General features: G+C 54.6%; 1 protein-coding gene across 1 annotated transcript in view; it reads left to right on the top strand.

Moving 5' to 3' along the window:
- The window catches only part of MAMDC4 (MAM domain containing 4), a 65,232-nt gene that overhangs the window by 36,534 nt on the left and 11,856 nt on the right, over positions 1-16,842 (top strand). Inside the window, exons 12-22 of the mRNA XM_075060684.1 lie at positions 814-1,122; positions 1,555-1,686; positions 2,159-2,289; positions 2,840-2,951; positions 4,164-4,280; positions 4,812-4,946; positions 5,919-6,049; positions 6,582-6,801; positions 13,950-14,087; positions 15,043-15,164; positions 15,716-15,806. Coding sequence (XP_074916785.1) covers positions 814-1,122; positions 1,555-1,686; positions 2,159-2,289; positions 2,840-2,951; positions 4,164-4,280; positions 4,812-4,946; positions 5,919-6,049; positions 6,582-6,801; positions 13,950-14,087; positions 15,043-15,164; positions 15,716-15,806 — 1,638 coding nt within the window. The remainder of the gene's footprint in view (positions 1-813; positions 1,123-1,554; positions 1,687-2,158; positions 2,290-2,839; positions 2,952-4,163; positions 4,281-4,811; positions 4,947-5,918; positions 6,050-6,581; positions 6,802-13,949; positions 14,088-15,042; positions 15,165-15,715; positions 15,807-16,842) is intronic.

Here is a 16,842-nt window from a genome sequence, read left to right on the forward strand (position 1 = left end):
CCCCGCTGCTATCCCAGCCCTGGGATCCCTGCACACACCCCTCTGCCAACGCCCCCCACTCCTGTCCTGCCGCCCCGCTGCTATCCCAGCCCTGGGATCCCTGCACATCCTCCTCTGCCAACGTCCCTCAGTCCTGACCTCCCACCCCGCTGCTATCCCAGCCCTGGGATCCCTTCACACACCCCTCTGCCAACGCCCCCCACTCCTGTCCTGCTGCCCCGCTGCTATCCCAGCCTGTTCTGCCCTCCCAGCCTTGGATTTCCTCCCTGCTCACATCTCTGGATCGTTCAGTGCTTTTGTGCTTCTGAATCTGCTCAGTAAGGACCGTGCTGAGCCCGCTTGGCGGACTGGCACTCTGCAGTGACAGCCGGGGCTTCGGCACAGGCACTTTGACACACTGCATATCCAAACCCTGCCTCCTTGCCTAGTGCTGCTGTTTTCCACTGAGCAGATGGGAATGCTCAGAAGCCTGCTCAGGATCAGGGCCCCGTTGTGCTAGATTCTCTGCAGACACAGAGATAAACTCGGTCCAGCCAGGCCAGGAACCCTCCCTTTGGAAAGTCACCTGGGCCTCGCAGGTAGCCACGTGATGCCTATTGGCCATGCCTGGGGGCCTAGCCCTGGTCCAGTGAGCAAAGCCCAGGGGCAAGGAGTGGTCATGCTGGAGCACAGTGGGTGGAGGAGAGGAAACCTCAGCCCAGGGGAGTCAGGCAGGCCCAGGCATGTACCCAGCAATGCCACCCACAGCTCCCCAGGCAGCCTGGGTCCATGGGGCTCAGGGTAATGCGCTGGCTTAACCCTTGCCGGGTCTAGCCAAGGCCAAAGTGCCTGAGCTCATGACTCCAGCTGCTTACCCGCCAGTGCCGATGGCTGTGGGCACAGAGGACTGTAGCAGCACACGCCTTCAGGCCAGGAGCAGCAGGGGCTCCTGGCACCACCTGGCGAGAGGCTTCAGGGCCCAGACAAGGCAAGTGAAAACTTGGTGTTTTCCAGGGGCATCGACCTTTGAGGCCGGGACTAGGGGCTGGAAGGATGTCAGTGTGGGCCAGCTGCAGTGGGCGAGGCAGAAAGCCAGTGAGGCCTTACTGCCTGGGGCAGACCACACCACCAACACCTCCACAGGTGAGACCACCCACAGGGGAGCCCCCTGCCCATATGGAGCTGAGACCCCTACCCCCCCACCCTTCTACCAGTGAAACCGCCCCCCACGGCCATCACACCACAGGGGAGATCTAACCACCCCCTAACCCGCCCTATGGGGAGACCTGCCTGCCCCTACACAGGTGAGACCCCCCTGCAAGGGAGACTCCCCCCATCTCATCAACCCACAAGGGAGACCTACCTCCTCCCTGCCCCTTCACAGGTGAGACCCCTGGCCCCTGGGGCAGTGGGGGAGGGGAAGGGTGGCAGGCTGTTCCTGGGGGCACTGGGGGAGGGGAGGGAAAGGGGGTAGGCAGTGACTGGGGCAGTGGGGGAGGGGAGGGGGACAGGTGGTGCTGGGGGTCAATGGGGATGGGGTGACTATTCCTCTGCTGTGGCCTGTTTCCTGCCTAGGGAGTTACCTGGGTGTGGCGCTGGCTCCAGGCCAGGTGGTGTCGGTGGCCAGGGCTCGCACCCCTGTTCTGGGCCCCTCGGGCCTGGCCTGCTCCGTGGAGATGCACTACTGGCTGCACAGCGACCCCCAAGGTACCCGCGCTCGCTGGCCCCCACTGGGCTGCGCTCAGCTCTCCAGCATAGGGGGAGGGTCCTATGGAGCGTCCCCCACAATATGCCCAGGTCATAGCACTCCTGGTTGAGGGGGGGCTTAGGCACTGATTACCCGGGTGCTGCAGGGAGAGGAGGCAGCCATGTTCTGCTTATTTGCCCCAGGGAAGAGGTTTCTCGGAGCCCTACCTGGAGTTTGGCCCCATCATCCCATCCCTATCCCCAGGCAGTGCAGACCCAGCCTCCCTGCTGGACGTGACACCCCCCGCCCCCATGAGCAGCAAGGAGTCACCAGACGGGTCACTGCCATGCTCCAGATCCCCCTGCCTGACACAGCAGCTGGTCCTGGGCCCTGCCATGCTGAGTGGGCTCCCAAAGATGCTGCCAGGCTGGCGGCTGGGGCCAGCGTCTCAGAGCCAGAGGCTGCCTCGCCATCCCCCTCTCCCTTTGCTAGGGTTCATTGCGCTCGGCATCATGGATCATGCCCTGGGGACACACCGGCTGGCCTGGCAAACGCAAGGCAATGGCAGCACGGCGTGGAAGCACATCTCCGTTCCGCTTGGAGAGAGAGCCAGACCCTTCCAGGTGGGCACCACAGCCTGAACACACCCATCTCAGGCCTCGTGGTCACTCCGAGGGCACCCCCAGCACATGCAGCTTGGGCACCGCCTTCTGTCAGTGCTGCAGCCCCAAGAACAAGCACTGAGCCAGGGTAACCTGGAGGTTAAATGGAGCGAGGGGACAGCCTGGTCAGGGGGCCAGGGATGGAACAGGAGCCCTTCATGTCTCAGTGCTGACTCCAAGCCAGCTGGGTGGCAGTGCCCAAACTCAGCCCCAGCCAATGGGGCCGATCTGAGACCATTTCCATCCTGGGGAGACGTAGGCAGGGGCTCAGCAATGATTGACTTCTTGCTGTCAGCTGCCAAGGGCTGAGCGGGCCCCAGAGACGGAGCTCCCATCTCGCTCCCAGGGGAGGCCCCTGCACTGTGGGATGGGAGGGGGCCACACGGCACCTCTCACCTTTGTGCTGAATTTGCACAGAGACTTCAGGGCCCCGAGTGTCCAGAGGGGACTGTGGGGCCAGGATGGGGCGTGTGTGGAGCCATGGTGCTGACCAGGGCTGCTGTCCCCTCAGCTGGAGCTGACTGCCCTGGTGAAGCTGCGTGGCCCCGTGGTGCAGAGTGCTGCTGTGGACGATGTTGTGTTTGTGAACTGCGACCCCCGCTTTACCCCTCCAGACGCCTTGGGTACGTCTCTCCCCTGAGCACTGCAGGACCCTCCCAGGGAAACGGGAATGGGACACTTGACCAACTTCTGCCAGCGGGGGCCTGCTCTGCTGCTGGCCCAGGATGGGTGGTCTCACCAGCCCTGACCCATTCATGCTCCGGAGCTTGGTTCCAGATGGTGCCAGTGCAGGATTTGCTCTTTTCCAGTAGTTAGTTACAACCACCAGGTTAACAACAAGCTGTGGCCGTAGGTCCCTGCAGTGCCACGGTATTGAATTTAGTGCACAGGGACTCCACCATCCTGGGCGCCGAGTTGAGGTGGGTGATGGAGGCTTATCCCAGAGCCAGTGATCTCCGACCCCTGCAGCCTCCCTTGTCCTTTTCCCATGTTTGCTCCTCTCATCCTCTAGGGACTGCGGGGACAGCCCATGCCACCAGGACTGCCCTTGCAGAAGGCTGGGGACCACTGGTGTCAATGGGAGTTAGGAACCTAAATAATTTTGAAGATCTAGACCCAGGAGTCTAGTCCCAGCACCAGAATCTCACCCTGTCAGATTCACATTCCTAGTGTCCATGCAGGGGCTGATGCTGAGAGCGTCTCCAGCACCATGTGAGCAAGAGAAGGACTGGGAACCCTGGATGCCCTTTCTTCTGATCATGCCCAAGTGACATTCCTTCCTGCAGCCACCACGTGCCGTCTGGGTTACTCCTCGCCCTCCAGGGGCTGAGCCGGATTCCCCAGGCCTGCTAAGTGCTCGAGGCTCCCACCAAAGGGGTAGGGAAGGCCACCAGGAGCCGGCAAGGACTGGAGCCTGCTCTTCTTCCACCCGGGCAGAGAGCAGGGCATGTTACCCACAAAGGGCTCCACCTCCTTTCATCTGGAGAGCTCAGAGCAAGGAGCTCACCCCAACTCCAGATGGAGAAACTGAGGCATGGGCACATTAAGTGACTTACCCAGGGTCACCCAGTGAAGCAACTGACTCCCACTTTGCTTGCTCTGACCACTCAACCTCACGCCCTTTCAGAGGAACCCAATTTCCTGCTCCTTTGCTCTGGCCACTAGACCTAAGAGCTCTTTGAAATTAGTGGGGGTGGGGGTGGACCATAGCAGCTGTAACGTGGCTCCAACGTGGGGCTGAGTTGGAAGTGAGGAGTTTGGTTGCGGGATGGTGGCCCCAGCCCCCGCCCCACTCTGACTTTGTTCACAACTTGGCCTTTTCTCTCTCTGCACAGAGCTGTCTTGCAACTTTGAGATGGGGTTCTGCGGCTGGTACCAGGATCAGAGCGATGACTTTGAGTGGGCGAGAGGCACAGGGCTGGGGCTGGGCTCTGACCACACCACTGGCACAGGTGGGTCCTGCTGGGGAGCCGGAGGGCTTGCCCCAAAAACTCCTTGGCTATGGGGTGGGTTGGAGCCCTCCTCCAGGGCCTACACCGTGGAGCTGGTCTCAGAGCTGCACCCAGCGGTGGCTCTGGGATCCATTCCAAACTCAGCCCACTGAAGGTGAGCTGAGGGCCAGGAACTTTAGAAGGCAAAGCTGGGCCCCTAGTTTTGGAGTGCGGGGGCAGGCCTGGGCCTGGACTCCAGGCTGGGCTGTGAGGCAAGGCAAGGGCTCTGGTAGGGAGCAAGCAGAGTTCTGCTGGGAGAGGCTGGGTTTGCTTCTGTCTGCTGCCTTTCCAGCCCACAGGGGTTGCCAATATACCTGGGCTGGAGTAATGGCTTGGCCAAGATCTGGGTGAGGCTGGCGTGGCGAGGCTTGGCCTGTGGCTGTAGCAAGCTGGGCTGCGTGCAGGGAGGGCTGGGCGGGTGTCTGTAGATACCTGCCTGCCCTTGTTCCTGCTGCACCAGCTCTCACCGTGGGCTGTGTTTGCTTCTGAAAGGCTACTTCTTGTCTGTGGATCTCTCTGCCCAAAGTACCTGGGGCCTGAGCGCGCGTCTCATCACCTACCCCCAGGACCCTCCCACCAGAGAGCAGTGCCTCTCGTTCTGGTACCGCCTGGATGGCCCTCAGAGTGGTAAGTCACTCCCTGTGAGGGGGAGGGATAGCTCAGTGGTTTGAGCACTGGCCTGCTAAACCCAGGGTTGTGAGTTCAATCCTAGAGGGAGCTATACAGGGATTTGGGGCAAAAATCTGTCTGAGGATTGGTCCTGCTTTGAGCACAGGGTTGGACTAGATGACCTCCTGAGGTCTCTTCCAACCCTGAGATTCTATGATAGGGCTTCCAAGGGCTGGGTTGGGCTGTGCCCATTCTGCATAGGGCAGGAGAAACAGATCCTTCCCCATCTCCTCCGGGAAGGTGCCAGTTGACATGCCCAGCATTGTGCATTCAACAGAGAGAGCCTCTGGCAAGGACGCACGTGGGCACTGCTCATGAGGCTAGGGTGAGGGGCGCGGGTGGGCCAAGGACTGGAGCTGCATTGCAGAGAGGGACATGTCCCTGCTATGAGGGTCACCCTGGTGCTTGCACTTCCGGGAGTGAGGTCCCAGCTGCGTGGGTCGCCCCAGTGCAGGCAGAGAGAAAGAGTGCCCCAGCAGGAGGAGCCTCTCTCCCAGCATGGCTCCCTCCCTTTCCTACTGCCCCCAGCCCTGCTGAGACTCCCTCACTCACTGGCCCGGGGTGGTTGTTTTATGGGAGCCCAGCACTTGGGAAGCAAGACCAGCTTTAGCTCCCGAGAACCCCAGGTTCCAGTCCCAGCTGCTCAGCCTTGCCCTTCTGGGGTGATGAACTGAGTGCCAGGCAGTGGTACGTTTCTCTTTGGGGACATAAAACCCTGGCTCCTGTCCCTTCTGCCAATGCAACTCCCTGGTCACTTTCCAGCAGAGGCTGCCCTGCCTGCCAGTGGACACCCCCCAGAGCTGGCTGCAGGTCAGTGGGGAGAGGGTTCCTGGCTGTCTGGCAGGTGCTCTAGGAATGCTCTGTGCCTGTCCTAACCTGCTGGTCGCCTGCCCATTCCCATGGGCTCCCTAACCTCCAGTTCCAACCTAGGCACGCTTAACCTAAAGATCCAGCACGATGGGGAGCCGGAGACAGTGCTCTGGACCCAAACGGGCTCTCATGGCAGCACGTGGCATCTGGGATTCGCAACACTCAGTCGCCAGGCTCTCCAGAGGTACCGGGTAAGGCCCCTGAGACACTGCCTCCTCCCTCAGTGCTCAAGGCTCTGCCGTGGCACGTGGGGAGTCACTGCAGAGCCAGGGGCAGGACTCTGGCCTTTCTGGCCCCAGTGCCATGCTGGGTCACCACCAGCCCCTCCTGGACTGTGCCTGCCCCCATGTCTGTACAGCACCAAGCACACTGCTGGCACTCAGTGAGTGCTAACAGTGAGGCTGTGCCACACTCCTGAGCCTAGGGCACTGCCATGCAAGCTCCATAAGGCTTTGTGCTGCTCACCCAGCCACAGGGCGCCTGGGCTGCAGCCCCAGCAGCAGCTGCTTCGGGGGGGTCACTGGGGCCCAGACCCTCAAGGGTATTTAGGTGTCTAACTCCACAGATTTCTGTGGCCGTTGGGCTCCTCCCCAATACCTCTGAGGACCCTTTATCCTGTCCCAGGCAGGCGTGGTGCTGACATGGCACCTCCAGTGGTGAGCATAGGCAGGGGCGGTGACAATGGGGGCTGTGCTCAGTGCTGTGTGCCTCCCTCCTTGACAGCTGATCTTTGAGGCTCTCCGTGACGGGTACCTGGGGAACATGGCCCTGGATGATGTCACCGTGCGAGCTGGAGCCTGTGGTCCCCAGAAGTCCTGCTCATTTGAGGCCAATGCCTGTGGCTTCTCCTCCAGCTGGCAGTACACATGGGCACGGCAGAGCAACGCCACGGGCATTGCCACCACTGGCCCTTCCACTGACCACACCATGGGGACAGCCCGAGGTAATGCAGCCCCTGTGCTCCTGCAGGGCTGTGGGGGCCCAGCTGCCTTCCTTGAGCCTGGCAAACAGCCACTGCACGCCGCTTGCAGTACAGGGCCCTGGCCAGCCACGCAGGTGCCATGAGGTGCCGGGGACTGATTGCAGAACACAGCTCTCCCACATGCCCATGGGCTGATTGTCAAGCCCATGGCTGCACCTGGCACACTGAGCTCTGCAGAAAAGCTGGTCCCCCAGGGGAAACCACGTGTGAGTGGCTGGAATGCTGCAGCATGGATGGTGCAGGGCAGGGCTGAGGACCAGGACACAGGACAGGAGGGGGATGGGTGAGCAGGGAGCTCCTGTGGCACTGCCAGGTGGAGCTGAGCCAGTCCATTTCCAGGGCACTCCACGGTGGCCATGCTGCTCTCCTGGGTTCATGGTTCCACTGAGCCAGTGCAAACAGCCAGGGTGCTGTGCTGTGGCTGGCAGGGACCAGCCACACCTCCCCGGCCTGAGGGATGGGCTAAGGCAGGTCAGGCACCAGATTAAGGGTCTTCTAGGCTTTCGAAGAGGAGATGCGGGGGCTTGCTCGGTAGTTGGCACTGCAGGGAGAAGACAGGCCAGGACTAGAAGCAAAAGGGCAGTCCAGGGACACAGGTGGTGCTGAGCATAGAAAGGGGCTGGGAGCAGGGCCGGGGGACAGGTGAAGAAGTCCCAAAGGGCAGAGGAAACTTTCTGTTTGGTGGGAACGTTTGAGTTTGGACTCTTGATTTTCTCCCCCCGGCCACCCCGGGGTTATGTTTGTTGTAGGATGACTGGAGGGCTAAGCCACAGCTCCAGCCCAGACTGGTGAGTGGCAAGCTGAGGGCACACACCTCAGGAAGAGAAACTGAGGCAAGGAGTGCTGGCAGTGCCATGCTGGGCCAGCAAGGGGTGCGAGTAGTCATGCCCCTGTGACAATCCCATTGTCTTGACAATAGGAGGTGCCAGGTCGGGTAACAGGGAGAGCTCTGTCAGCCCGCATGGTCTGTGCTGGTTCAGTGCACTGGAAGATGCAGTTATTCTCTGGCTTTTCCTTACGGTGGGCCTGCAGCTGGGTCCCTTCTCTGGTTGGCTGGAGGGCTGGCAGGGTCTGCCCAGGGCTGGTGTTGTGGGGGGGGGAGGGGTGTCCATGATTGTGCCCTATGCCCAGGGGTCTGCCCTGGGCAGGTGCTGGGGGGTGGGCGTCCATGGCTGGGCCCAGGGCTCTGACCAGGGCTGGTGCTGGGGTGTTACCTGTACACTCTAGGGCACCCACCTTTACCCAGTTCCTAGGGCTCAAGGCATAACCCAGTCGATTTAGGCACCCCCAGCCTTACCCAGTACTTAGGGCTCAGGGCCGGTGGTGGATTTACTGTCAAACGAACCATGTAGTGGCACGGGGCCCCCAACAACAGGGGCCCCAAAATGCAAGACAAATCTGACAAATGACTGAATTTAATAAGCATTGGAGGTTGCGAAGCGGTCCAGGCTTTCCGCATTCTGTAACTTATTCTGCAAACTGTGCTCTAAATGGGGGTTTTTGAAGTAGTCTAGCAAAGAATTTCGCTTTGCCATTTTTTCGCTCTCTCGGCAACAGCATAACAGCAACTAAGGGAAACTGTCATTTGCCAATCAAAGTCTGTCTGCTTGACCAATTATCCAATTGTACAAAAGCACCCTCCCCCGCACTTTGAAACAACGTCCGTGATTTGTCACTAGTATGTAATGGTCCAAAATCCTGTTTTTACAGAGCCCGATAAAAACACGGGATTAATGGTGTTAAAGCTAATTGGGTGGTCCGCGGCCCACCCAGCCCCACCTGTGGCTCGGCCCCTGCTCTTTCAGACATTTTTAATCTGCCTAAACTCAAGGTCAGTTTTTTAGCAATAATGAAGTGACACTATGAGTCTGGAGTGAAAAGCGCAAAAATGAAGATGAGGCAAGAAGACGAAGCTAAGCAAAAGAGTAGTTGTCATCTTATTTAAAAGCTTGAAGTATTGAATAGTGGAATTCATCAAAGTATGGGGCGAGGGAACATCTAACTATTATCACTTGCGAGTTGTGGATACCACACGACTGCAAAAGTGAAAAAGATAACTCTGAATGACAATGAACTACAAAATATTGGTAATTTTGTTGAAGTAAGGGAAAACATACCCTGAAGACATTGCTTATGGCCAAAATCTGTTGAATTGATTGATAGACTATTTTTAGTAAATATCAAAAAAATAGGTTATGGAAATTGAGAAAGAGTATGAGTGCATAATGAAAGCAATTTAGAGGCTTCATAGATCCCATTTTCTGAGCTGAAGAAAATGAAATTTGGTGATTTTTTTGGAAATCCTGAGCAGGCTACTGTGATGTTGCACATTTTCAGCTGCAGTATGAAAGAAAACAAACATTCTCGACAGCACTCTAATGGAGAAATGTTGCAACATATGCTGATCAGAACTTCAACGCTCATATAATGCATGTGTAGTTTCTTCAAAGTGTAAATATTGAAGAATTGATTCTGTGTTATTGACTCAGTTTAAAAGAATATTCTTGTTGATGGAAAGTGTAGAATGATGTTGTTGCCGATGGTCAAACTTTCTGCTGTCTTTTGACTACTCTTAAAGAACACGATGAGACAAATTGGAGAAAGTCTGAGTAAACCGATGAAGTTTAATAAGACAAATGAAAGCGCCATTAGGAAGACACAGATCAGTTGTCACACATACAGAATGGAGAGACTGTCTAGAAGGAGTATGACAGACAGGGATTTGGGGGGTTATAGTGCACAAGCTAAATACTGAGTCACAGTGTGACTCTGTTGCAAAAGAAAGCAAAACGTTTCGGATGCAATTAACCAGTGTGTATGAGCAATGACACGAGAATATTCTTACGCTTTACCTGTGCTGGTTAGCCTCAATGGAGTATTGGCTAGTGTCTGGAGCACATTTAAGAAAAGGTGGAAATTGGAGAGGTCAGAGAGAGAAAGAAGAATTTAAAGGTCTAGAGAACTGCCTACGAGGAGGCTGAAGAACTGGGTTGTTTATTCGGACACGAAAGATGAGAGGGGACATGATAGAGTTTTCAGGTAGTAAAAGGGTTGTCATCAGGAGAGGGAGGAAACTGTTCCCTTAGCCTCTAAGGATAGAAAAGAAGCAATGGGCTTTACTGCAGCAAGGGAGATTTAGGTTGGACATTAGGAAAAAGTTCCTAACTGTCAGGGTAGTTAAACACTGGAATAAATTGCCTAGGGAGATTGTGGAATCTCCATCTCTGGAGATATTTAAGAGTAGGTTAGATAAATGTCTATCAGGGATGGTCTAGACAGTATTTGGTCCTGTCATGAAGGCAGGGGACTGGACTCGATCACCTCTCGAGGTCCCTTCCAGTCCTAGAGTTTATGAATCTATGAATCTATGCGTCATCATCGTCAAATCAAAAAGGTAATTTTTTAACCTGCCTTGAATATGTTAGTGAATTTGATGATTTCTCAAAGAACATTTGAAAAATGATCACTATTGTGACTCAGGGAAGACCAACTTTTTAATGCATCAAACCTATGATGAATTCATCACAGCAATGGCAGAGCAGCTCAGAAACCAATTCACTGATGAAGTAAAGGATGCCAAGTAGTATTCCATAATAGTCAATTCAACACCAGAAGTGAGTCATGTAGCCCAATTAACATTAATGTTAAGATATGTGACCGGCAATGGTGAAGTTGTAGAGTGGATTTTTTTGTTTTGTCCCACTAAAATCCCACACTTCTGAAAGTCTAGAGACAACTGTTTTGGAGGTAATTGCAAATTTAGGCTGATACATCAAAAATTGTCCTGGGCTTTGATAAAGTTGCAAATATGGCAGGAAAATATTCAGGTCTACGGCAAGACTGAACGATGCAAGCCCTTTGCTTTATTCATACCATGTTCCAGTCATTCCTTAAATTTAATCTGCAATGCTGCAGCCGAATTTTGTGAGGGAGCTACACCTTTTTTTGACTTTGTTCAAAATGTGTATGCCTTTTTTCCGGTTTCCACGCATAGATGGAGGATGCTACAATCACGCTTGGAGCAGGCAAATGAGAAACATTTGACAGGGAAAAGAATTTGTGACACCAAGTGGTCTGCTCATGCAGATGCTGTTTTGGATTTGAAAATGAGCTATGATGATATAAAGAAAACCTTATTTGACATAGCACATCAAATGCTGAAAAACCACGTGCAAAAACTGAAGCAAAATCCTTAGCAGGAAATCACTGCAAAAGGTTGATACAATTGTTAACCTCAGTTAAAACTTTTGTCATGGAAGTTCGAAATGAAACAGAAAACAGAAAATATAGGTACCTCTGATACATCTGATGAGAAGTGTAAAAAAAGCAGGAAGTTATTTTTTGATGAAACTAGACACAATTAAATCAATTTAAAAGGGAAAGAGAAGATCATCGTTGAGACCATCAGTGTTATTTGTGACACACTAATAGTGTAATTGCAGAGTAGAGATGACTCTCTAAAGAAAACTGTTGGTTTATTTTGCGTGTTTTTTGACAGAGGTATGGATGAAAATGCTAAAAGCCACTACAGTAAGAAATTAAGGGAATTTTTTTGATGATGAAGTGAAACATTTCATTCGTTTTATCGAAAATGGTGAGGGTTGTGTTTCGAGGTCACCAGCTGACTTGTATAGATTTGTATGTGATGGTTTGCAGGCAACCTTTCCAAATGTAGAAACCATTTTGAAAATATTTTTAACAATACCTGTCACAAATCCTGCTGATGAACGTACTTTCTCTGTATTGAAATAAGCTAAAAATTATTTGCAAAATATGATGAGTCAGGAACATATGACAAAGTCAGCAATATTGACAATTGAAAGTGCCTCTTTACAAAATATTCCTTACGATGACTTAATTGATGATTTTGTAAAGAAAAAGTGTAGAAAAAAAGCTATCTGAATAATTTTTTTTTCAGGTTGAATAAGTTTCTTCAGAGAAAGTTAACTTTTATTTTTCCATTCATGCATCATCTATACTTTTTATTTTTAAACATTTTTCATGTTAGTGTAATGCAAATACAAGCCTTCATCTAAACCAGAAGTTCTCAAACTGTGGTCTCAGAACTCCATTCAAGTGGACCAAGGAACAGTTATTAAGTTTTTTTTCATAAAGCACTCTTATCCAAAGCACTTCACAATAGTTAGCTAACGGTACAAACAACATTTGGAAAGATCATTAAGAGATCTGCCGAGACCCTCAGCAATTTTCAAGTGGTCTGTGAAAAAAAAAGTTAGACTACAAAAACAATCAAGGTACCTCACTTTATTTTCATTTATTTCCTATTACTTATAATATAGGAGGGGAATGAAGACAAAAAGAATGAAAAATGGTAGGGAGATAAGAGAGAATGTTCTTTTTCTTGGCTGGATCCTGAGGATCTGGCCCCGAAAATGAAGCTGCGCTCAGGGCCCCACTAACTCTAAATCTGTCACTGCTCAGGGCATAGTCTTTTGTGGATTTGTGGGGTCTTTTACCAGTGAAAGAGCCTTACACAGTATTATCCTTAACCTCTGTTAACAGCTACCAAAACAGAACACACATGCTAAGCAGGCAATGCTCACCACTGCCAATAAGGCAGAGGAACTTTTCCTGGTGGACAGGCAGGATCAGGTCATCTGGGGACTCCAGCTTCTGCAGCTGTAATTAGCAGAGTGTTGAGGTCTAGCTGCTCTGATCTTGGGCTGTGTCCTGGAGTTGGTTCCAATCCAAAGAATTTCCTTTTAGACTCCGGTTTACATAGTTAAACTTGAGTCCTGCTTAGCTGTGCCTTAACCAACCATTTTAGTAAAGTTTACAAAATAATTCTTTGACCAGTCCTAACATATTGTGACATAGTTCTTTACCCAGTGATATCTTGCCATCTTAATTGATTTATATATTGCAAAATTAGTTATGTAACAGAAACAAGCAAAGAACCAGGCAGAGACCATTCAGATAAACAATAGATAAGTCTGGGTTTATGTCACTGAGGAGGTGGTGGAAGGGGACTCTGGAGCTGGCAGCAAGTGGGGCCCTGCAGGGTTCCAGTGACAGGCGACAGGGGGCCCCTTGCAAGGTTCCAGCAATAGGTGACAGACTCCTGAGAGGGCCCTCCTCAGACCTCGGGTGGGGGGATGGCGACACCTCCTTTGAGCGGCTGGCGGTGTCCCATTTTCTCTTTGGGCAATATGGTCAAGGGGGAATCCCACAGCTCCCAGCCACCAAGATGGTCATGGCTGGCTTTAGGCCGATTCGCCCCCATTCCCAGGAATCAGGCCCCACTCCTGGGCCCCATGCCTGAGGCGCCTTTTTAATTATTTTTTTTACTCACCTGCGGTCCCCTCTGGGTCTTCAGTGGCATTTCAGCGGTGGGGGGTCTGCTCTGGGGTCTTCAGCAGTGGCGGGGGGGGACTTCGGTGCCACGGAAGACCCGGAGAGGACCCCCTACTGCCACAGTGCTGCCGAAGCCCCGGACCACCGCCGGGCATTCAAATCAGGCCCCGCAGTTAATAAAGCCGGCCCTGAAGGTGGTGGGGAAACCTTGGGTCACAGCTCCCATGGTGAATTGTTGTTTAGTGGCTGGGACCTGTCCGTAACGTCTACGAAAATCACCATGACACAATCTTAGCCTTAATAATAGAGAAGTCAGGACCATAAAGGCAAGACAATAAAGAAGAGAGATTTCACGACCCACAACTGCAGCTAAGTGTTTCCTTGCCAGACAGAATGCCAGAAAACGACGTTTTCTTTAAATATCTTAAGAGATTCCGTGCTTATCTGGTGATGGTGGGTGCTATTAGGACAGGAGCCTTCTCAGCAGCCTGATATGACATTGTTTTAATGTAATTTAGAGGGAACGTGAGGATGTGACTTTCTGCTTCTTGGCTCCTGGCTGCTGCTCTCCTAATATGGCTGCAGAAAAAGGCCTCAGACCTTACCGGGGAGAGGGGTCCATGGCTGTACCCTGTTCCCAGGGGTCAGGCTGGGAGGGATGAGGGGGCCCGTGTGCCCCTAGGTCTGACCGGGGCTGGTGCTGGAGGGTCCATGGCTGTGCCCTGTGGTCTCAGTTCTGGGCCTGGAGTGATTAAGTGACTCTCTGTTAGGCTGTTGGATTTTGTTTTCCACAGGATATTACATGATTGTTGATACCAGCAAGGGCTTCCTGCCCCGTGGGCAAGCAGCCACTCTGAGCTCTGGGCAGTACAGGCCCCTGACTGGTCCGCAGTGCCTGGGCTTCTGGTACCAGCTGAGCCCCAGTGACCCAGGTGAGCTCGGAAGCCCCACCCCTTTGAGCCCCTCGGGCTGGCAAGTGTAGGGATGCTGGGCAGTGGAGGGAGGGGCAAGAGGCATAGTGGAAGGCTGGTCTGTGGTTGGAGTCAGATGTCCTGGGTTCTGGTCTCGGCTGTGACACAGTGGGGAGCAGGGTGGATTGACCTGGGAATGTTGTTTAGTTTCACTGGGACTGTTTGCATGGGGGAATGGGAGAGCAGGGGGTGACTTTAGGTGAAGGACGTACCTGAGCCAGGAAGGGTAGTGGGCTGAGTGACACCATTGCCTGGGAAACTGGACAAAGGGAAAAAAGAACAGGAGTCCTTGTGGCACCTTAGAGACTAACAAAAGGACTCCTGTTCTTTTTGCGGATACAGACTAACGTGGCTGCCACTCTGAAATCTGGACAAAGGGAGAGGGGGAGAGCCTGCTGGAGGGGATTTTGGTTTCAGTTTTGGGCTGGCTGGGAAGAGGCAGGAACCCCAAGTCTGAGGTCTAAGCTCCTTGCCCCCCAGAGGGACCTGGCTGAGGGGTCCTGGTTGCACCTACAAGCCCTGCTTGGGACTGTGTTCCTGTCATCTAATAAACCTTCTGTGTTACTGACTGGGTGAGAGTCACGGTGAATCGCAGGAAGTGGGGGGTGCAGGGCCCTGACTCCCCCACACTCCGTGACAGCCACACACTTGCTGGGTGAGCCATGGCCCTTCTTGGGGCTTGGTTCCCTCGCGGTAAACTGGGCATCCCGACCCCCTGCCCGTGACCTCATAGGGAGTGTGAGTAGGAGTGTGGGAGCTTGGACCCAGGAACAAATCCCACTGCCTTCTACTTGTGCCCAGGTGCAAGCTCCCACTAACACTGCCAGTGCCATGGGCTTGGTGGTGCCACTGCTCCCTGCCCTCTGCTCCGGTGGGTGGCCCTCAGGAGATGTCACCTGTCTCTGGCTTTTGCTAGGTTCTCTGACGGTGTTTATGAAGGAGAAGGGGGTGCAGCGGAGGCTGTTCAGCGTGAGCTCAGTGCAGGGGGACACCTGGCGCTATAGTAAAGTGACTGTCCAAGCGGCTGAGGACTGGCAGGTGAGACAGCCATAGGACCTGGTCCCTGACTGGTGCTCTGATGTGCTGGCAGTGCCTATAAATAACAGGGTGATCAGTCAGATCCCAGCCTGAGTCAGAGAGGAGCCCTGGCACCCTAACCCTGGAAGCCACTCTCCAAGCAGAGATGTGCTCTGAGGGTCTTCCCCAGCCCCGGCTACTCCGCGGGCAGCCATCCATGGGTGGAGGCTGGACTGGGCCTGCCAGAGCTGGTAAGGGGAAGGAAGGGCAAGTCCTCCACTGGAGCTGGGTTCTCATCTAGACTAGGTAGGTTTTCCACCATGCACCTCCCCATGGCCAGCAGGGGATTGGAAGGCTGCAGCAGACCTGGGCTAGTCCTGGGGCACCATGCTGTTGCTGCATGGCTGAGACCCATGGGGTCTATCAGGCTCTTGCCCAGCCTTCACAAAGAGATGGGCAGACCAATGCCATGGGTGGGCCTGGCACCTCCCTTCCAGGCTGCATGAGTGTCCAGTCAGCTCTGGCTGGGCCTCCGGCCTGACCCTGCACCTGCTCCCTGCTCTCTTTGGCAGGCTGTGTTTGAGGTGGTGAGTGCTGGGGGTGAGCTTTCCTATGTCGCCCTCGATGATCTGCACCTGAAGGCCGGCAGCTGCCCAGAACCAGGTACGGGGCTGGTAGTGCCCAGGGCCCACCGAGGCCGGTGCTGGCCAGACACAGCTCTTCAGGGCCGGGCAGTCTGGCTGGGGACGGGGAGGGTGGCCCAGCAGCCTGAGCAGGGGGCAGTGAGGGGAGAGCTGGCTGCAGGGGGTGGGTTCAGCTACATGGGAAAAGGGGGGCAGGGCAGGGGAGGGGGGATGCTGAGGTGAGGACTGAAGGGGGGCGGTTGGCGCAAGGTGCCAGCCAGCACTGCACAGAGTCTGGAACAGCCCGACGTCCCTCTTGGCGCCTGCCTGCGGGAGGTCTCTGGCTGGCTTCTCTCTGCAGCTCCTACAGGACCACGGGAAGGGGGTGGTGTACCCCAGGACAGGTCCTGGCCAGTTGTGTGTCAGTGTCAGAGTGGAAAGGCCAGGGGCAGCTGTGACACATGTACGCTGCTGAGCGTGGCAGGGTCAGACAGGAGCTGGCCCCTACCAGTGATGAGCTGCCAAAATATTAACAATTGGTTCCCTCCCCCTCACCCCATGCGGTGGTCGTGCCCCCCCCCTGGGACTTCTGCCCCATCCAACCCCCCACGTTCCTTGACAGCCCCCCGTGGGACCCCTGCCTCATCCACCTCCCTTCCCTGTCCCCTGACTGCCCCCTGCTGCCCCAACCAACCCCTCCTCTCATTCCTGATGGACCCTTGCCCCATCCAACCGCCCCTTCTCTGTCCCCTGACTGCCCCTGGAATCCCGACTCGACTGCCCCTCACTGCCCCATCCAACCCCTGCTCCTTCCTGACTGCCCCCCCGGGACCCTTGCTCCCACTCAGTTCCCCTGTTCCTTGCCCTCTGACCACCCCGACACTAATCCACCCCCCCCAACTCCCCTGCCTTCTAACCAACACCCCTCCCTGCCCCCTTACTGCACTGCCTGGAAGTGGGGGCCGGGCCGGGGCTGCAAGCTGGAGCTGCTTAGCCGGAGTTGGGACCGGAGCTGCTTGGCTGGAGCCAGGGCGCCCAGCCGGCCTGGGCCGGGCCCAGGGGACGGAGCTGGGGCA

This window comes from Chelonoidis abingdonii, chromosome 24 (assembly GCF_003597395.2).
Source record: "Chelonoidis abingdonii isolate Lonesome George chromosome 24, CheloAbing_2.0, whole genome shotgun sequence".
In the NCBI taxonomy this organism is placed as follows: domain Eukaryota; kingdom Metazoa; phylum Chordata; order Testudines; family Testudinidae; genus Chelonoidis; species Chelonoidis abingdonii.